Raw genomic sequence first — 23,037 nt, 5'->3', positions numbered from 1 at the left:
GATTTCTAACTAAATAAAACAACATCATGCAAATCAAAACATACTTTTGCAAAGCAAAAATCATACAATTCTACCATAATAAGTATGGTTTGATGCCTTCTATCAAAAAAACCAAGACCCAGCTACACTGGAAACAAGGGGAAAAAAATAAAAAAGATGAACAATTTAAAGTTTTTTTCATAATATCAGAACATTTTATTTTTGTTCTGGAACACAATTGAAAGGAGCAGTATAGCCCTTTTAATATACAAATAACGGACTCCACTTTTAATCATCAAAAATGGATACTTTACAAAGTTTCCTAAAATGCAAACATTTTAATGAAGACATTATCATTTGGAATAAATACGATTTTTACATAGAATAGTTAAACAGAAGCATTTGAAAATTATTTTTATTTTTCAAGGCAGATGGTGTAGAATAAGATGGTAATTGTGACATTGCTTCCTGGGTCTCTCAGGAAAGTTGGAAATCTTCCCAGCAAAAGACAAGTCTTTTGACTTGGGGATTTGCGAATCAGAGATCTGTCTGTGACACCCATGGTCCATATATCTGTGTTAATGTGAGCATCATTTTTTAATTGTTGTTTCTTTCTTTTTGTGCTCTAATTTACACCATGTTTACTGTGTCTGCTTAGTGTCCATGTCATGAAAGTGTTTACATCAAACCCAAACAGGTAACTAATTTATCTTGGAGTGAACTTACAGTAAGTCTTCAAAGCTAGATAATGAATGTATCTGAAACATCAGTAATAAAAATAAATCAATATTCAGTCATCTTTAATGCAACACAACATCATATCATGCAGGAAAATAAATAAGGAAATTAAGATGGGTGCTAAATTACCTTACCTTTATTTTTCTTTGGTTTTCTTACTGTCAGTCTTGCATTTGTCTATTTTATTTCACAATTATTTTAAACCTCATGACTGTTGTAAATGTGAGCACATGAAAAGTACTTGGAAAAGGGATCTACTGTATTTAATTGTCTTCAGGAACATTACTTAAAGATTACATTTATTTTATAAATATGCAATTTCTTTAGCATGGATTTTGTTTGGTCAGTTTAATGTTTTCAAGATTTAATGTTTTGAGATTTTTACATTTATGTTAATGTAACAATGCAACAGCATAACAGCATATATGATACCGTATTAGAAAAGCTGCATTGTTAGTTTTACTTTTGTTAAAAAAGGCAATAAGGCACTGCATGACTAAAATTAAAGAGCAACAATTGCATTATAAAAACTGTACATGTACAGTATATGTACCTATTCTTTCAAAATGATTCTAAATGTCACCAATGAGAAGGAAATGTCCATATTCTTTATATATGAATTGACCTTAGGTAGTATTTTGGCCTACAAGTCTGTTTCCTCATGACCACCAACATACAAATAAGCAAGTCTTTTGAAACATGGTCCAGAGTCACAAATGTAATCATAATTCTGTTCAGAAGGCCATGAACCAAGAGAACTCAGTGACCCAGCTGCTGAGCCTGTCCCTTCATAGGCAAATGTGTGCAAGTAATCAAAAGGAGGAGCATAAGGATCAGTGTCAGCCTCAAACAGCCTCTCCAAAATAAACTGCCTGAAGACTTCATCCTCAGGTCCAATTAGAAAGGACTGCCTCAGAGACATACGGATGCTTGCAGCCACTTCTTCTTTATGAGTTCTCCGATTCCTCTGCTTTGGGTTGGATCTCAGAATGACTGGGACAATGGCATGGGTATCCTCTTCCCCATATCCCTTCTCATTGTAACATACAACATTCTCTGACACTTCCTCCCATTTCTCGTCACCAAGCTGCTTCTTCTTATGTCTCTTCACTGCCAGTATTAGTAGTGAAAGGACTGCAACACAAAATTGTTAGGGGAGTAACTGATATGATTAAACTAATGGTTAGAAATTGTATAAGCAAGCCAATGGACTAAATAACATATATCATGTCATTTATCACAGCATCCTGCAGTGGTAGACAGAAACATAACTATATTATACTCATGACAACAGTTTAATAAAAAAAAAACTAAAGCACATCAGCATGGGATATAACAACTGTTTAAGCAATACACAGGTAGTATTTCAGCAATACAGAGGGCAGCACTGCATTTAGCATTTATTATTGGTACAAATTCATAACAAAACATAATAAAGCATGGTCTACATAATTGTTGTACTTAGCTGTTTTCTGTCAATTCAGGGAGTTGAATCCAAATGTGACATTCATTTTGATTTTTCATCACATACAATTTCCTGGCGAATGCATGTCAACCATATTGTATGGGTGGTACTATATATAGACATACACACAATTATAGAAAGATCAAAACAGGCTGAAAAATATCAAGAAGTTCATGCTTAGCCAGTGCTAGAAAGCTCATCATGTCTCTGAGCATTTTGTGAAGTCTACAATGGGGTTTCTGTAAATAAAGGAGATAAATAATAGCCATCTAAATCCTCAGTCTAACTCCCAAGTTATGAGTTGAGTCGTTACTTCTTTCCTAAAGCAAATAGCAGAAATAGCAGAACTAAAAACAGTTTATTGAAGAAGGAAGCAACACTTTACATGCAATTTGTCAGAAACAGCTTTTCAGAATTTAGTTTGGTAATTTTAATTTTTACAACCATTTTCATATATCCCATCAGGGTTTTTTAGATATATTCATAGTACTTACTAGAGAAATTACTACAAATATATAAATATATATATTTTAATTTTATCACAATTGCTCAGAAATGTTTTCATAATAAATAAAAATTCATACATAATTGATCAATTGTCAATTGACACCCGAAGAAGGCTCCACAGCTGAAACTTTGTGTTTTCTTTCTTCTCGTTTCAACATGGAATAAACCTATTACTTGCTCCTTACACATAATTATGCAATATATGTGTGCAATATAAACAAAGAATGGTTTATTAAATACATGTATGTTCAAATGTTATGTTCTCATATCCCTATACAGATATAAATGTATTTGTACAAATACATAATAGAGCTCACCCTGTGCTTTGGACAACTGCCTTTACTGGTTAAACCACTTGGGAAACCCAGTAAGAGTAATGTAATAGTTTAACTGGAAATGAAATAGAATTGTACAGTAACTCCATAGAATCAATTCACCCTGTCTGCAACCATGTCTGTTCCATAAAGCATAAGTATTTGAAAGTCTGTATTTTATTACATATAAATAATAAAGTTGATCTGGGCACAGAGTTAATCAATCACATCTTTTCAAACCAGATTTATGACCCCATGAGTCTTGCTGTACCTACAAAATCCTGCAAGTCCCAGATTTAGTTTAATACAAATATTAAGGAAATGTTAAAGAAAGTATATCATGTATATTTTGGAAGGAAACATGACAATTAAGGTACTTTATGAGCTCCACACAAGGTTAAAACACCTGTGGCATAAAGGTAAAAAAGACTAGTCTTCTCCCTAACTTTTTGTCCTACAGATGCAGCCATTCAAAATGCGTGCGTTATTTTGCGGCATACCCCGGTGGGCGTATCGCGGTATCACGCAGTGTCACGCAGTGTGACGTGGTTAATCGCGCGTCATTTGACGCTCTGCCGGAAACTATCCGGCGTCACCTTGTAAAACCGCCAGGGGGAGCTTAACCTCTCATGTACAGCATTTGAGCCTTTAATTTTGAACAGTGTATTACAGCATGTTAATCTTCAGTCATTAAAATGTTGGTATATTTTATGAAAGCAAGATTGCTCAGTTGGACAAAAGTACACAACCTACCTTTATCAGAAATATTTATGCATCAAAGCCTTTACCGAAGATATTACTAATAGTATTAATAATGGATGACTTTGGACAAGCTGTATACTCAAAGTATAATTTCTTTAGCACATTTGTACAGGCACTTGGAATCTGTCCAAGCCATACTTTGTCAGGCATTTTGTTTTACTTCAACGGGCATAAAAACTTCCTTGCTTTTAACAGGGCGTTTCATAATTTCTAACTACGAAAATGATTTAAAATGCGACACCTATCATTCAACTAGAGCTTAAAATATCACAAGGAAAAATACACACCGGTATTCCATTTCTCCCTAAACATTGTAAGCTTCGAAGTCTTTAACTAACGTGATACCGGAGTCAACAAGCATAGTTTTAGAATTTGATTAAAAGGGAATATAATATGGAATCGCGTGTCTCAAGAATTTAATAACGGTATGATTATATCCGTGTACTGCGGCAGGGCTGTGTAGGGCTGTTTCGCCTGCCTGCTCATGCGAGCTGACTGTAGCCGACTGGTCTAGGTGCGTGCCTGCCAACGGGCAGGTTGTGTGCTCGAATCCAGCTGGTGCTGAACCTTCCAGTTTTATTTATTTATTTTTTAATCGCGTAACATATTACCGTATGCAAACTGTACTGTATACAGTATGTATATGTATATTTAATGTCTTAACTGTGCCCGTTTAAGTATTGAATATTCATATCTAATTTTACCACTGAAGGGAAATCTTAACATAAACATACAGTATATGGCTGGTCTCGGTACTTTAAAGAAAACATACACACCAGTATTCCATTTCTCCCTAAACATTGTAAGCTTCGAAGTCTTTAACTAACGTGATACCGGAGTCAACAAGCATACTTTTAGAATTTGATTAAAAGGGAATATAATATGGAATCGCGTATCTCAAGAAATTAATAACGATATAATTATATTCATGTTGCAAAAGAACTGCAACGGACATAAAAACTCCCTTGCTTTTAACAGAGCGTTCCATAATTTCTAACTACGAAAATGCCAGGTGAAAGGATTTGTAAACATATTTTGTTAAAGCAAGTCAGTTTTTTCTGCAACACATAAAATACATTTTTCCAAGAAAGTTTAGCCTTTGTCACTAATGAAACCACTAAATAAAGACATAAATATAGAAATCTTAAGATTTGTTTTATTTAATGTTGGTAGCAGGATGAACTGTCAGAGTGTATATTTTGCTCGCAAAGTTGCTGCAAGATGTTAACAGTGAAAAAGGTATTTAGAAATGAGTTATTTCAAGATGAAAAAGAAAACATACACGAAACATGGTTTCATTACGACCAGAATCGGTCTTGAGATATTTTTAACTTGATTTACAGTATTTGAGAGGTATGTCTTAACACCGATACTACAGTGCTTAAGTACTGCTCACGTATATGTTTCTAGGTTTATATTATGCATTTCATACGGTCAAATTACTTTTGAGCAACTAATAAGAAGCGCGAAACGGTATGCATTTTACTTTCGTTTTGTGCTGGGACCCGTGGATTGATTAGAGATATCAAGTACATACAAGTCATTTTTTAAATGTTGTAGTTCGTCTTGAAAAAATGTTACGAGTACATCATCTATCAACAATCACACAGGTTCTGTTTCCATATTGCGGATTTTGGTTAGGTATTATCAAATCCAGTGGCGCTGTTAGTTTACTGAGTCCCATGTCACATGGTCTGTGATTGAAGCCAGTTAGACCGGTTTAATTCGTCACAGCCAGCACTCTTCAGGTGTGAGGGTCTTCTGCTCAGAATGAAACGCTAAAATGTTTGTGTATATTCTAATGGTAGTGGGGGCAGGGTGTGTGGGAACAGGTTTGGTTGAAATTGCATTAGAGATCTATGTTCTTCACACCTGAAACATTTTCTCTGAAAGCATTTTCTTCGCAGTTTAACCGATCTTGTTACAGCATGTTACAGTTTACTTTTATTAACCATATTAATTTTAAGTGCTTAATGTAAAATCTTGTAAAAATATATTTTCATTTCATTGTTCAAATATACATTAAGTCTGACTATCATATAATAAGTTAAATACAAAACTAAAGAAAAAATAGGGTTAAATATAATTCAAAATATTTTGCTAACAATGTTAACTGTTTATGAATAATAAAATGTAGGATGCAAATGTAGGATACTAAGGAGTAGGATGGCACAGTTGTTAGTATGTTTTTTGTTTTGTTTCTTTTTCATAAATACAACAGTAGTACCTGATGTCTCAGTGGCTTTCAAAATTAAATTATGCAATAAATAACCACATGTAAGACTCTGATGCTTAAAATGTTTAGGGAGAAAGTGGAATACTGGTGTGTATTTTTTCTTTAAACTACCAATACCAGCCATATACAGTCTGTAACGTAGGGATTTCTATACGTCTTTATTTAGTGTTTACATTAGTGACAAAGGCTAAACTTTTAGCTTCAGTAACGTGTACATATCTCCCCTTTTTATAAAACGACATGGTTGAAAACTGTTCCAGAGCCACTGTTGTTTCATCAGTGAAAAGTACATCATGAAATGCCTCTCCCTGTTCAATCCACTGGAAAAAAGAAAAGGAGCATAAAGCTTCTGATGGTCATAAACGATATTCATTTAGGAGCAGCATCAGAGGTATGTTTTTAACTGCACTGCATTGGAGAGAATACCATAGTGTGTTTTTTTTTACTCCCTGGCGGAAACTGGCTTCCAGAAGAATCAGTATGGCTCAGAGATTAAATAAAACTTCACTCGCACCAAACAAATGTATATTTCTAAATATCACAACATGATCGAATTTAAGTCATTTTAATAACAATGAATAGTCACCTATGCATTACAATATAAACATTTATATTGATTTAAATCGCGTTTAAATCACCTTTATTTAAAACCCATAAATAAAGCTGATACTGTTTAGACTTCCAATTATTTAAAACTGTATTAAAGCAGCACGATACACAATGCAACGTAAATCGCTATCTTTGTCTTCTGTGTAATAATGTTCACCTCTCTGTCCAGCAAATTTACAGGTTAAAAACAATACTGTTAGGCTGGGAAAACGATTTTTTTTAAGAAATACAAAATGAGATATAATGATATGTTCCGGCTTAGACATAAACAATTACAACCGCCAGGGGAGAGAGAGAACAGGGGAGGGATGTTGGTTTTGCATAAGGGGCGTGGCTATGGAAATTAGGTCTGTTTGGGAATGTGTAGTTACATGTTCTGGCTGTTTGTGAATTATCGTTGTTGAGTATGGAGTGTTGAGGTATTGATTTTGTGTAATGCTTTATGTTGAAAATTGAGGTGGATTTTGTTTATGATAAACAGGATAAACTGGGATGGGAGGAAGGTTTGGTTTTGCATAAGGGGCGGGATTATGATAATTGGAGGACTTTGCGAGAGTAAAATGGTTTGATATATTTGATTTTGTATTGTGGTTGTTATCTATGTTTTTGGTTGGTATTATGTTTATATGGTTGTTTTTGTTGGTTGGTTGTTATTATGGTTATTAATAATACGATCTATAGTTGAAATCTGAGCCTAAATTAAAAGAAAAAGCAAGTGATTAGGTTTATGAGCAATCTAATTACTTATTCGTTTAAAACGCTATATAAAATAAAGTTTATTATTAATTTGCTGCACAGAGCGGTGAATATTATTATGCATAAGACAAAGATAACGATCCTGATCAGTTTAGAAATCTGTGTACGCTGTAAGGTTTTTACTTCTTAAACTTTTAAAATACACGTTTTGAATAGAAAGAAATCCTCTTCCTGTTACAGTATGTATAGCAAACCAGCACGTCTTTTTTCTCCAATCAGAGGGGTGTCAGATGGTGTCAGCCAATCACCATTCTGCGTTGGGTAGCAACGGGTGACTGTTCTCAGGCGGAAGATGTAAACAGCTTAATGTTCGTGTTAAATAATTTTTTTAAATTCAATTAAACGGGCACAGTCAAGACATTAAATATACATATACATACTGTATACAGTACAGTTTGCATACGGTAATATGTTACGCGATTAAAAAATAAATAAATAAAACTGGAAGGTTCAGCACCAGCTGGATTCGAGCACACAACCTGCCCGTTGGTAGTCACACACCTAGACCAGTCGGCTACAGTCAGCTCGCATGAGCAGGCAGGCGAAACAGCCCTACACAGCCCTGCCGCAGTACACGGATATAATCATACCGTTATTAAATTCTTGAGATACGCGATTCCATATTATATTCCCTTTTAATCAAATTCTAAAAGTATGCTTGTTGACTCCGGTATCACGTTAGTTAAAGACTTCGAAGCTTACAATGTTTAGGGAGAAATGGAATACCGGTGTGTATTTTTTTCTTTAAAGTACCAAGACCAGCTATATACTGTATGTTTATGTTCCAAAATTAATATCGTTTATGGCTTTCACACGCGTTACAGTATGCTCCTATTCTTTTTATGCTCAGCTACTAAGATTTCCCTTCAGTGGTAAAATTCAATATCTACAACGGGCACAGCAAAGACGTTTTTACTGTAAGTCTTTCTACGACAGACCAACGGACCACGAGTGCCCCTGTCGGTCAACCAATCACTTACTGCGGTGCCACGCGTCATCTTGCGTCATACTGAGCGACGTCACCTGCGGTACGTGTCTGTGACGCGCACTTTGAATGGCTGCATCTGTATCTCTACCTTTAATCTACAATGAGATCTACAGTATACGCTAAGGCACAAATCTATCTTTTCACTTGCCACAAAAGCTTAAAAAGTTATTTTACACAGATGTGGACTATTTTCCAGAACGTCTTGGTAGTGTGAGTGAGGAGCAAAGAGAAATTGTCACGGAAGCCGGAGGCTACTCGTGGAGAGAGACCGGTGAGATGAGAAGACCCTAAGCGAAGCGGCAGGAACTTATGGGCTCAATTTATCGGACATAAGCCTCAGGAAGTGGACGTGGGGCAACCTGGTGATGCAAGCCTCTCGACAACCGATCCCAATCGAGTGAGGAGGAAAGGACAGACCGGAAATAAATAGCAAACCTCCACCAGACGCACCGGAAGCACATGAACAGGCACAGGGAACCAAGGAACAGTACAGAAAGGTCGAGCACCCTCTAGGGCTATGAAGATGGTCATAACAGAAATGTTTGAACAGGATATCAAGATTATGAAAAAAAGAAGGTGGGATGTCAAAATGATGACAGACTTCTGCTAGCCCCTTAAGTGAGAAAGCTTGATTACAGCACAAGAAATTGACAAGGAAAATAGTATGTTGTACTACTCATCAATCACAATTGATCAATTACAGTATATTTGTATGGTGACAAAATTATATTATGTACAGTATTTATATATTTGTAGTTTTCAAAATGTGTCATGTAAATACTATGAATACATCTAAAAAGCCCTGATGGAATATATGAAAATGGGTGTGAAAATTAAAATTAGCAAGGTAAACTAAATTCTGAAAAGCTGTTTCTGACAAATTACATGGAAAGTGTTGCTTCCTTGTTCAATAAACTGTTTTTAGATCTGCTTTTTGCTTTAGCAAAGAAGTACCAATTCAACTCACAGCTTGGGAGTTAGACCTGAGGATTTAGATGGCTATTATTTATCTCCTTTATTTACAGAAACTCTTTTGTAGATTTCACAAAATGAGCATTCTAGCATTGGCTAAGCATGAACATCTTGATATTTTTCAGCCTGTTTTGATGTTTTTATAATAAGAAAGTTGCTGTTGGCTGAGGATGAAAAGCAAACTTTACTGTATACACAACTTCCATCTGCTTAAAAATTGTAACGCTGAGTATGAGGAACTGTTCTTCTTATTCTACCCTGTTTGTACAAGTGTATGGATCATCTCTTGGAGTTTATATGTGTCTGACCTTTAAATGTGAAAAAAAATCATCAACATTCATCTATGCCCTCACAGAACAATGGAAATCTACACACTTTTATTAGTGGTATGGCAAAATGGTAAAATTACTACAATAACATTATTCTGCATATTATTCTTAATATATATATTTGCATCTTGGGATTTGACCAGGAGCATTTATCTAATATGTAGATAACTGTAACAGGCTAATTGAATATTGAATAACTCAGTTGCCATACTGAAATCTTGCTTGGTCTTCAACAGCTGGGTTTAGCTGCAGAAGTTTAGCTATTTTCTAATGTTACCCTACACTGTGACTTTTGGTATTTTTCTACTATGTCTCCAGGAGTTTCTCATTATTGAATTAGGCATATGACTGCAGTACTTTGTTTATTTATAGTGTTTAAATTACACATTTCCATTTTACTTTTGATCACTTGGTTATCAGTTTTAAATATTCTATAAGTGTCATAATAATTGTAAAAATGGCATTTGTTTTCTAAAATATTAAGAAATCTCAATGCTATTTTTTTCTTTTTTACATATTGTTGTATGTTGTACATAACTGGTTTGTCCTGTAAAACTTGTCTTCTTAATTAAATGTTTTGGTCTTTAGACAATTATCTTTGAGTTTATGTGGAAACAAAGATTTTGTAGTGTATACAATGAAATGGAAACTGAATCCTAAGTATTTTAGCCATACTGTATGTTTGGCATGGTAATCTGGACAGATACAGTTCAAATAATTTTACACATGCTTTTCATTCTTTGACAATATCTCGCTCTAATGTTTTAAATAAGTCCAAACCACTATTGTTTCATAGAATGTACAATAAATCCTAGGAAAGAGACAACCATATTTTGCTTATCCTTCTCATACATCCGACTTTTGCATTTTACCTCAGCTATAGCCTTGCTTTCAAACCTTTTGATAAACTTCCTCATGTCTGTTAGAATAAACAATATTACAAGCCTCAGGTTAGATTTTTTGTTAGATAATGATATAATTCATTCTTGTATTTTTCCTGACAAATCTTGTTTTCAAAATTTTGCACAAAACCATTTTGCCATGATTCCAAATTTTGCACAAACCTTTCTCATTGTAAAAATGAACTAATGTTCTAAAATTCTGGGCACAAATTAAAGAGGGAGTTATCAACTTACCTACTATAATCAGCAGACATGATGAAATTGCAATTAGGGTCTCAATGCTTAGGCCAATGGACAGGGCAAAAGCCTCCACACCATTAGATCGACAATTGCCATCTGGGTAGCAGCTGCATACTTCGATGGTGAGAGTTGTGGTGCTAGTGAGTGCTGGGGTGCCATTGTCAACAATAACGATAGGCAGGTAATAATATGCCCTGTCCTTTCTGCTAAAACTGCTTCTTCTCGTTAGAACCCCAGCAGTGTTATCTGAAACAATCAACAGGAAGTGATCACATAAGACTTCCGCCTATGCAATTATACAAATGGGGAAATAAAATAAAAACCATAAAAACATATTTGGTAAGAGTTAATTAAAGATAGAGGGCAATGCATGATATTTATCCAAGACACTACTTGTCCAAAATAACCATAGGAGAATAAAGTAAACAGGAACATGTTAATTATTTAGTAAATAATTTTACACTAGTTGCACATTTTGATTTTTTTTCCATTTACATCTAAACTGAACAAACTCCATGTGCAAACTGAAAATTAAGCATATTGAAACTATGTTAAATATATTGATGATGTGGTTTTACATATTAAATATTAGTAATTATTTTTTAAAATGTCTGAGCATTTCTTTTTCACTTGGAGGTTGTATGTTACAATGTATATGAAGGTAAATAAATTCTGATTTAATGTGTGATTTCAGGCTGTTATGTGTTACTTTGGAAAGGATGTGTAAAATTTCTGTAGGCATTGTATTGTATATTTGGTAGATGGTCAGTGGCCTTTATACAGAAATTTTAAAATAGACAATTAGTATACAATGAACATGGTTAAAATAGCAGCATAAAATACTGTATATATGTATTTCTATGTAGTTCCTATATGTATTCCAATCTTTAGGGCATTGAAGAATGAGTGTGGCCTGTGCTTATCTTTATCTATCTATCCCATTTTTTTTCCACAGTAGTGTTAACATTCTCTTGAATTCATGTGTTAATCGTCTTCAGAAAATATGCAGTATATTTAGTGCTTTTTTAAGTTCTTTTTAAAATTGTAAAAATTTCAATGAATATTGAATACGTTTTACTGTACTCTACCTTGATTATCCCTTAATGTGAAATTGGGGTTGATGGGTTTTTCGGAAACCAAAGAAAAATAGAAATGGTGACCTTCTTCTGGATCATCTTTATCCACTGCACTTATTTGTTGTATCATCTTTGAAAGGAGCAGAAGTAAGTATTAATTTAATAAATAATATCTATATAAAAATCCAAACCAATATGAAACCTTACTATTTATAATGTAGATATTTTCTCATTCAACATTGTTCCTTTGAAATATTCACAGTCCCTTTTCAACCTGATTTTATTTTTGTATGTTTTTGATAAATAAAATAGTAAGTTAATATAATATTGTGTTTAATTAAACCACTGTATTTAAACACATTATTTCTCAGACCTTTAAAATACATTACATACATTATAAATTACTACATAATTATAAATTACTACATACATTATAAAATATCTATCATACATTATATAAAACGTTTTATAATATAAACATTATATAAGTAGTTCAGGTGGGTAGCAGCATCTGCATGCGTAGGCTGCAAAGGAACAAGTAATAGGATTATTCCATGCTGAAAAGAGAAGAAAGAAAACACAACATTTCGTCTGTGGAGCCTTCTTCGGGGGTGAAAAAGACAGGGCAGACAGCAAAGATTAAATAGCATAAGAGAGCAAAAGCTGGGAGAGTGGACGAGGTGGGAGCAGGGGAGAGATAGAGAGGCCACTCAGGTGGTGCAAAGTGGAGAGGGGTGAAAAAAGGTGTGAAGTTGAAACCTGCATGTGAATAGAGAAGATTACACAAAAACAAGTCTGTCATTGAGAAAAGGGGGAAGGTGTGAACCAAGTTTCAGGATAATTTTTGTGTCTGATGGCTTTCTGCTATGGGAGTTAAGAAACCCTTCTTTGAGAACAGAGACAGCGAGATCAGTGTGATCGTGGCCGTCAGAGGTGAAATGAGAAACTATGGGCTTGGAGAAATCTTTAATCTATACAGCCCTAACATGTTCTCTGAAGTGGTCTCCTAGTCTCCTTCTGGTTTCCCCAACGTAAATAGCTATTATATAATACACTATCGTGCATTACAATAACTTCCGTTGATCCCCCTGGTTCTGCTTATAGTTGGCTTATACTGTACAATCACACTTTCCATTCAAGCCACACGATTACCTTAGTCATAAAGAAATACAGTATATTGCACAATGAAATCATTGTTTGAACATTGCCATTTTATTTTGTACTTTGCACCTTGTAAAACTAAAACGTTTCAATAATAATTGTACTAGACATACAATGTAACAGCAGAAAATAGGAAGAAATCTTCCTCTGGATACTTTGCATCAGCTTAAAAGTATGCAACTGAAAAATGCTTACCTCTCCCGATTGTGTTCCTTCACATACATAAGGTGTATACTGTTTGGAGAATTGTGGGGCATTATCATTAACATCCATAACCTGTATGGATATCTGCGCTTTAGAAAATAAATAATTTTCTCCTGGAAAAGAGAGACATCGAAATTAGTAATGTGATATTTGAAATCATAGTCAAGGATTCCATTGGTTTAGTATAAATGAATGCCTGACAGCTTAGCTCTCAGAGCTTTTTAACTTTTCAGATGAAGTGACAGTACATCTTTCTTTAAACCAATAGAAATGTCAAAATACTGTGAATTACAGCATATGATTTAGTATTTTCAGTTACTTAAACTTTTGCTCAATTGAACATGAAAGATTAATTCTTACGAAATCCTGGCTTGTCTGAATATGACTAAGGAAGGCAGAAGCTGTACTGAATGACTAAGGAAGGCAGAAGCTGTACAATCTAGTAAAATGCTGTATGTGAAATACTTAAGGGCAGATAACTGCTGTAGTAGTGTTTATTGCTTTTTTATTTAAATGCCATTCCATATACCTTTATTAATCTCAAACTAAATATGTAATTTGCTGATCTGCATTTAAATAGTTTTCTCTTTAGTTGTTTTGTTAAAAGAAGAAAAATTTGTATTTTATATCACGTGCTAATATCACAGTAAGCGCATATGCAGATATGCTATACACAATATATTTATTTAAATACCAAGGTTTTTATGTTATTAGACTGTACACTTACGTGTCTCTCTGGCAGAAATGGTTAAATTGTGCCAATGAGCTGTCTCCCGATCCAAGGGTTTTGCAATGGTAATGGTTCCATTATATTGATCAATACTGAACATTTTGTTCATATTTGTTCTTTCATCAAAGTAATACCTTAAAAATGACATCATGAAACCACTGAATATTTTAAAAGCTATTAAGAAGCATACAATCATATTTTTATGTTATCCCATGAAATGCATAGTGGTCACAGAGCTTTAGAAGTAAAAAAAACTAACTGTGAACAGTCCAGAATATATTTTTTATGTAACTGGCAGGTTACTATTGTCCTTTACACTGTAGTCTATTTATTTTTTATTTTATACTTTTCAAGGCTTGTGCAGACAAAGTACGTTATCTAAAAAAGGACAAAAGATTGTTCCAATATTTTTCCACAAAGAGCTTAGATAAGAATGCACCCATAAAGAGTTACAGTATGTGTTAGAATTGATTAAATTGTTTATATTCAGAAGTTTTATTTTAATTATTAATATCAAAATCCAAGCTGGCAGCAGTGCTTACTTAATATATTTCCTCAAAAAAAAAGTAGAGTATCACATGACTAGACTTTCAAAGAGGTCATGGTCAATTTAAGTTGAGTTAGTAACAGTTTTTACTCTTCCTGTCTTTTAAAAAATTCATAAATTTCATAAAGCATCCGTTCATAGTTTAGAATGATATCTATAAAACACTTTATAAGAGGAAATAATTTGAAATATAGCTTTGTTAGTGGAATTACTAATCGGCTACTCTAAACTCAAAGATAATAAAATCATTTTCCAAGCAGTTTGAATCTAAACTAGATTATGCTTGTCATTTTGTCAAAATTGAAAGGGAAATCTGCATAGCTACCTGTTCTCAGTGCAAAATGTTTTTACAGTTCTAGAAGAGTTATAATTCCAGCACACAAAGGTAAAAACTTTATTTTCTGTAATTGTTAAGGTAAATTTGTAAGGTTAAAACAATGCATCTCACATAAAAACTGTATAATTGGAAGAGATAATTTTAAATCCATAAGAAAAACTGCTAATAAACAGACACATTTGGATTGTCTTGCTCATTGGGTACCATAGTAGTTCAGTGAATCAAAAATTATATTCCAGCTGCTTCTTACAGTATATGAACCCATATTTTGGTCATCAACTTTGCCTGTTCCAAACAGCAGCAAATCCATTTTTCTCCATCTTAAATCAATTTTCTTTACAGTAGTTTCTAATCAAGGCCCAGTTTACTGTTAGTACTTGACTCCGTTATCTACTTTTCAATACTCATCTCAAAGTTCCTCTCAGTTTCCTTTTATCTAGACTGAAGATATTTAGTCCCTTTAACCCATGTACTATACATATAACATTCTCCTCAAGACATAATTCATTTTTGTTACTCTTCTTTATGGACTTAAAAAAAGACTAAATAAGGGATTTGACAAAATACATGACAAATATAATGAACATTGTGATCCACTCGAGGAAGCAAAAGTAAGCACTATACATGGGGGAATTACAAAAGCGCAGAAAAAGCCTGTTCTAGTGGGATAGGAAGAGCACAGGTCAATACTATGTAAGAAAAATTTTAAAATAAATTATATTCAGACTTAAATGATTATACCTCAATCGTACACAAAATATAAGGAACAGAAAGGAAAATGGGGAACATCAGGCATGTGTTCGTCCCATATGAAGACTGGGGAACTCTGCACATGATATTCAGATTTCCTAAAAGCTCTTAATAACCTACTCTATAAAAGGGTCATTTTTAAATTGAAAGCAATAGGAAAGAGAATCCATGAAAGAGAAGTGCAACCTCTTATAAACAAATGTAAGCAGTGGTGTACCACAGGGGTTCAGATAAGACCTGTTGCTCTTCCTGATTTATATTAATGATTTTGATTATGTATAAAACAAAGTAGACTGAGAAACAATTTGGATTAAATACTGAATATAAAATCCTAAGTGGTGTATTATATATACTGTATACAGTAGGTCAACTCAGCAGACTAAAGTAGCAATAAAAGGGCCTTGACAATATGGCATCACAAATGAGAAAAAAGAGAATTCAGATAGGAAAAGAATAGGATAGAAAATAGGAAATTATTTTTTCACAAATATTTGTGTCTGGAATAGGCTCCCAGCGAGGTGGTTGAAGCCCACACTCCTTTAAGAAACAGCTGGATAAAAGCTCACATTTATTTAGATTTAAACTAACTTTACGAAAAGAGCAAAATGGGCCTTATAGCCTCATCTAGATTGCCAATTTTCTTCTGTTCTCGCGGATCAACTATAAAGGCTGTTATTGAGACACGTTGGGGTTTAGTTTTATGAGACATTTCAATTTTGTAAGGGAATGCAAATTAAAATATTACCAAGCGTGATTCATACTTCATATGCAATGAGAAGAAAAAATAGATGGCTCTTGTCACCATCTAGTTAAATGTTTCCCTTTGCACTGTGTACTACATACACCTGCTAGAAAATAAAATAATATGCAAAGGTGGATACAGGCAGACCCACACATTATTTCTATCTTCATTCGTTATTTAATTTTATTTATGCACTTTTTACCCCATGAACAGTGTTTTGTGATAAGATTTATACACTAGATGGAAAAAGCAATAAATACAAAGCATGTATGTTTTATTCAGTAGGTTTCATTTCACAGTGAAGTAATATAGGATAAATGTAACGAAGTACTGGGCACTGGGAAAGTTGAAAGGTAACTGGATGCATAAAGCTGCTGACACAATTTAAAATAAATCATTTTCATTCCCCTGAGGCTACTGTTTCATAATATAACCTGAATTATTGTATACTGAAGTGCTGATATGATGTTATTTATAGAGAACACACTTCTAAACATGTCACCAGGGTAAGATTTTGTGTTTATTGAAAGTCAAGTTAAAGTTAGCCTACCTAACAGGATTATTGGCTGCATCTCTGTCGTATGCATTCACTCTGCCAATAGCTGTTCCAACAGCTGTATTTTCCAGGATTTCCCAAAAATAATCATGAGGAAAAAATAGAGGAGGCTCATCCACATTTTCAACAGTTACCTTCACAGTGGTTTTGTCTCTGAATTGGTTGAAGGTGAGAAACCGAGTATCGATGTAGGCATTGATTGCCTCCACAGATATGGTGAACCGTCTTCTATTTTCATAATCTAAGGCCTAAAACAAAAAAACAACAACATATATATACTTTTATGACAATTGTGTTAATTTATTAAAGACAAGGACACTTACAGTAGAAAGCATATAAATCATTAATTCCATAGTTGCAGAAATGGGCAACTCCAGTGCCAGGACATGGCCTGGATGCTCTAGATTATCTAAGTGAACTAATTACTTCAATTGGAAAGCATGTTTTATGGTTCAAACACTGCCTGAATATGTCCCTGAAGGACTGCAGTTCCTTATCTGTGCACTAAAATATGCTCCACAAATGAATTGTAGAACAATTTTAGTACATTTTATTTAGTTTTATTTTGTGATATGTTAAGAATTACAGCTTTGAGGCAGTACAACGTTTTGACTTGAACACAAAATAACAGGACTGGAAATTATTTTTTAGTTCTTTAAGGGTCACATCATAAGTGATCATTTCATAGATTCCATATTTTTTTTTCTGGAATAGTCCACTTTGTTGTACTTTTTAAAAATATTTTCAGATCTTATTAATGTGGTGTGAGATACAGTATGTTTGTTTTTCTAAAAAGCATTTGAACCCCATGATTTCTAAAAGTGTATTTATCAGAAAAATAAATCATATTTAATATCTCTATTGAATTTCTCTAAATTTCTAAGTTTACACTTTTCAAATTAATATCAGAAAATCATCAGCAAATTTAGTTTTTGATGTTCATGATGTACTCATAAATTAAAAGTATTCATGAGTACACCAGGAATTCAGATGAAAAATCCTGATAGGGGAAATGAAACTGTTTTTAGATCTTTATAGTTACACAACTGTTTGTGCTACCATACTAGTCTCCAACATCAGAGTAAACAAAATTATTGTTACTATTATTGATTGCTTTCTTGTTAAAATAATTATTAAATAAGTCTTGATTTAGGAAATCAATCAATATAGATATTCATATTTTTTCCAAAATGTAATTATTTTACATTTTATCACTCATACAAATATAATAACTGTTTTTCCAAATGTTTTTTAATCTAATTGTTAGAAAAAAAAGTGTCTAGATGAATTTAAGTCTTTATTTTTAACATAAAGCTTCTTATTTTAGTATTTATTCAATTACAGTCATAGATTGTACTAAAAACTCAACATTTCATATGATAACAATCACAGTGCAGCATGTGATGCATACTTTTTTATCTCAGGGCAAATGATGGGAAATAAATCTGTGATCATTAGTGATTGAAACATTTTAAGCTGTGTCCTTTGCACCCTTATACAGTAGCAGTGTTATTTACTTCATTTCTATTTCACTTTAACACAATATAAATAACACTTTTTTAATTACTTAGTTAAGATAGTGGGGGTGATCATTCACATCTATGAAAATATTCATTTTCTTCCCTTTATTTTTTTACATGTGTGATCAATAACTTTGTCCTGTTTAAACGCCATCTACAATCAAAGAATTTCTCATCAAAGTAAGTCAGCTTGGATAAAAGTGTCAGTCAGTAAATTTAATATACAGCCATTCATCCATTTTCTAAACCACTTTATGCAGTATAGGGTCAGGGGGAGCCTGGGTCTAACCCAGTAACCAAAGGGGGCAAGGATACACCCTGAACAAGATGCCAGTCCATCGCAGGGCACAAACCAGACACAAACACACACACTCACACCATGGTCAACTTTCTTAGAAGCCAATTAACCTACGAGTATGTCTTTGCACAGTGGAAGAAAAAATGAAGAGGAAACCCACAGTAATACACTGGGGGATGGTTGTGAATAAATTAAATAAAATTAGGCAAAGAGGTTATTCCTGATGCCTGCTTGTGTTGCAGCAAGTATATAAAATATAAAAACGGCTTTCCTATAGTCAGGATATGCCAAGTATAGTTGTATGGATTCTTTAATACTGGGACTGCATGGTTTCAGAGTAAACGAACTGGCAATACTTAGTGTAGATGTTTCTGCTTACTATTTACAAAACTACTAAACATACATGGACTCTTATCAGTAAATAAATGACAGTACCTGCCCTGTGTATGCTGGTTTACAGAACCAAGCCTTAGTCACCCAGGTGTTTCAGTGAGAGCAGACAGATCCTAACACGTTCCTAATGAGACACAGTTCAGTAAATGGAAAGTAAAACCATTCTTACAAAGTAAAATACTCCGTAACCAGAAATAAGTTCTCTTTCTGCAGTGAATACCACAAAAAATGGGAATACATATTTCCACAAACATAAAGAATGCAAAGTAAAGCACCTCATTCTAATTTTAAATTCAGTCTATTCAGATCCCAAATACTTTGTGTGCTTCAAGAAGTCTGACCTGTAAGAGATCACAGTGTAGCCTGTGAAAGATGACACCCCCTCACAGCGGGCCTCTATACTGTGCCCTACTATATCTGGGTTTTACTGTGGTAGATAGATTACTGAACCTGCTCTTATATACTGTTTCTTGATCCAGCCATTCATCTCTTGGTTGGTGATTCTGTCTCTATATTAGGGCATCATTCACACAACTCTGCCTATTCATATCTGAAAAAAGTGATTCAATAGCCTTTTTGGTTGGATAACTTGCTAACTTTCTGCTCAATTTTATTATTTTTTTTAAAAGGAAAAGAGCCAAAAATTCTCCAGTGGCCCATTCCACTCTGATTCTCTTTCACTTTCTGAGGGAGCACACATTTAAATAGGGAGGATTCCAGCTGTCAGGTATCATGATCTTAGGGACCAACAGCTAGTTTCTCTCAATCAGTGATTAGACTGTGACTATACAAATGCACAAAAGTCCATTTGTAACTACTTATACATCTTAGCATTTCATATTTTTGGCTATTTGAGATTTTAACACCCAATCTTTCAGTACTGAGTCTAGATGCTTAGCCACTACTCTAGAATACCATTGCCAATTTCTACATCGTCCTCATACTGACTCTAGTTTGGATTCTATTGCATTATTGATAAATTGTTAGATGTGTAATCAAATTACATTAGACTCCTCATTTGACAGGGGACAGTGTTTTTTTATTGTTCCAATTTAGTGTGAAGTCATAGTTTACACACGATTTAGAATAATACAGTATATCTCCTGATTTCCAATTCAGCACAGCCTGCCTAATCTGAGTTAGACAAATAACATTCTAAAGTTTTCTTAGATGTAATTTATGCTATGTTTCTCCCCAGGAATATAATTCAGGGGTTACATTTACTGAACAGAGCTTAATTGAAAACTAGTTTTTATAGTAGTTGAATTAAAGCATTAAATTTCTTAAAAGTTCAGTTCAGTTTATTTGTGATATACACAAGTGAATGATACAAAGACCAAAAAAACAAAGAACAGCAGCAACAACAAATAAATAACAAGTTAGTAGTAGGTTTATTCCATGCTGAAAAGAGAAGAAAGAAAACATAACGTTTCGGCTGTTCTTTCATAAAATAACACTCTGACTTTATTTCAGATGTTTCCACTTGCTGTTTGTTTTTCAATTTATACTGCAATTAAGACAGCTAATATTTTGTCATTAAATTATTTGAAAGGAATGTTATCTGATAAAGCGTAATGTAGAAACATTTGTCGATAGAATTGAGTGAAAGGTGGGAATTTCTTTGAGTTGAGACAGGCTTGCCAAATCACATAGTGACTCATTTGGTTTGTCTATTGATATGTAAAGTATAAATGTACAGTAAGCTCTAGTGATATATTACTTGACTTATTTTGAGCTCTACCCTTAGAGCTTAATTTGGTAGTCAATTTGACTTTACTCAGTATATTTACCTCTTAATGTAAATACTGATCCTACTGCTTCAGATGGTGAGCATTAGTAATATTCACTGGCTTCCAAAAGTGTCCGACAATATCAGAGAATTATCAGATTTACAGATTCCCGAGGGAAGATGCATCAACGTTAGCTACATCTGATTTAATGCTGTGTCCAAATTAAATTGAATGAGCAATTAAATGGAATACTGTTGTGCCACCTTAACATACTGTAAGTGCATCTGTAGTTTCACCTTAGCTTAAATTATTTCACAATATATTATTAATAATGTAAAGATTAGTTCTTTGTGCAGGTATGTGTAAATTTCACATTTAATCACATTTAATAGATTCCAAGACAAAGGAATATCAATTCTAGATCTAGATCATACTTTCTACTTCATGTACTGAACTACTGTAGAATTATATATTCCTTCTTCTACATGCTTAAACATCAGCCTCTTAAAAAATGATTCCTTTTTCCATAAACAGTAATGACTGCACTTATAACAAATGAATCTTTTAAACACGAAACTTTACTTTGATAAATACACAAACATATTGTTAAGCCATTTTAACAAAAGTGAAGGCAATAGTATAAGGATGATTGCATACAGGTGCAGCCATCTATAAAGTGCATTAAAACTTGCATTAGCGGTAAGCTGTGAGGAAGTATAGTGCAGTGTGCTTCAGAATGCCAAATTTAGTGTTTTGCTGTCAAAAATAGATCGTATTTGAGGTGCATTAAATGTTAGTGAAATCTAGTCTTTTAATCTTTTGTACTACTTTTTTAGATTCACTTAATATAGAATATTAATGAGGAATCATGCAATTAAATGGAAAAGGTTTTTGAACATTTTTAATAATAATAATTTATAATATATTTTATATCTAATTTTTAACTCGGTCAATTATTGTTATTTCTGTTAAGTTTTGATGTGCTCATCTAACTACATTTCGCATGAGCACTTGCAAGGTTCACATTAAAAACAATAACCAGTTTAAAAATAAGTTTAAAAACTTCTTTTGATGGAAATAATTGATAGTTGTTATTGTCTTTGTGGAATCAATATTCATACTTTAAGCTAAATTAGTTGGGTGTTTTTAAACATTGATGTTGTGAACTGATTTGTTTGGCTCTGTAAGAGCTTTAATGAGGATGTCTGTTCAGTCCACATATTACAGTATGTTAAATATTCAATTAATATTAATATTATTAAAAAATGTTGCATTTTTAATTAATGAAATCACCATTTGTATTAAATTGTTTAATTGGCCTGAATAATTGAATCCGATTCACCAGAATTTAATTTGATTTAACACAATATCTGATTTGTAACATAGTTACAAGATTAGTTCGATTTTAACATAGTATTAATTTGTATGACAACCACATTCAACTACAATACTTTAAGGATTCACTTCTACACCTGAAAGGTTTACAGAGAAGTGCAGGCCTGCATCAGATTTGTGCAGGCAAATTTCAGGATGTGTTGCTGTCTGGAATACCTGGATGCCAACCTGGTATACCAACTGCACCTCATACATTCTAGAGGGCTGTACAGTGGCATGTACTGTATGTCCACATGCACCTAAAACTGAAAACAATGGTCCGTATAAAGCATTGCACCTGACCAAAAACACAACATTATGTCTTAAAAATCAAGTTAAATGATGGCTTTAACTTAATAATTTTAAAATAATGACTCAGGATTTAAATTTCCCATTGTTTGAAAAATGCTTAAACACTTTCTTTTTTGACATATAGGTGATTAACTAACATTCATTTCATCATTAATAAATTCATCCAATGGACAGCTAGGAAGGGATTTTCAAAGATGACTCTAACGATTAGTCTTGCTCACTCCATTTTCTTCTCCATTCTCTCGATCCTGCACTTGCATTCTTGTCTCTGTCCAATAAATGCAAGGGCAAGCATTTTCAGGAGTGTACAGCACTGCCCCTGTGCCCAGTGATTGCTGCAGGTTAGTGAATCTAAGTTTCAAAGGGTTGCTAAGAGGGTAGTGGTACCTTGAAGAACAAGGAGTTTTCTGACTGTATAAAATAATGATATTTTAAGAAATTACTTGAAAAAAAATGACTTTTTATAAATTAAGAAGAACCACTTTTAAAATCTACTGGCCCCTCACACTA

At 33.5% G+C, this 23,037-nt stretch overlaps 1 protein-coding gene across 1 annotated transcript in view; it reads right to left on the bottom strand.

Moving 5' to 3' along the window:
• Positions 1 to 260: 260 nt before the first annotated feature.
• Positions 261 to 23,037, bottom strand: part of LOC148833016 (cadherin-7-like) — a 35,106-nt gene continuing 12,329 nt past the window's right edge. Inside the window, exons 6-11 of the mRNA XM_088918731.1 lie at positions 16,895 to 17,148; positions 13,966 to 14,102; positions 13,230 to 13,351; positions 11,886 to 12,003; positions 10,792 to 11,043; positions 261 to 1,851 (exon numbers count right to left, since the gene is read on the bottom strand). Coding sequence (XP_088774857.1) covers positions 1,361 to 1,851; positions 10,792 to 11,043; positions 11,886 to 12,003; positions 13,230 to 13,351; positions 13,966 to 14,102; positions 16,895 to 17,148 — 1,374 coding nt within the window. The 3' untranslated portion in view covers positions 261 to 1,360. The remainder of the gene's footprint in view (positions 1,852 to 10,791; positions 11,044 to 11,885; positions 12,004 to 13,229; positions 13,352 to 13,965; positions 14,103 to 16,894; positions 17,149 to 23,037) is intronic.

The sequence above is a fragment of the Atractosteus spatula genome, chromosome 6 (assembly GCF_055471065.1).
Source record: "Atractosteus spatula isolate fAtrSpa1 chromosome 6, fAtrSpa1.hap1, whole genome shotgun sequence".
Taxonomy (NCBI): domain Eukaryota; kingdom Metazoa; phylum Chordata; class Actinopteri; order Semionotiformes; family Lepisosteidae; genus Atractosteus; species Atractosteus spatula.
This window is presented reverse-complemented; position numbering and strand designations above follow the sequence as displayed.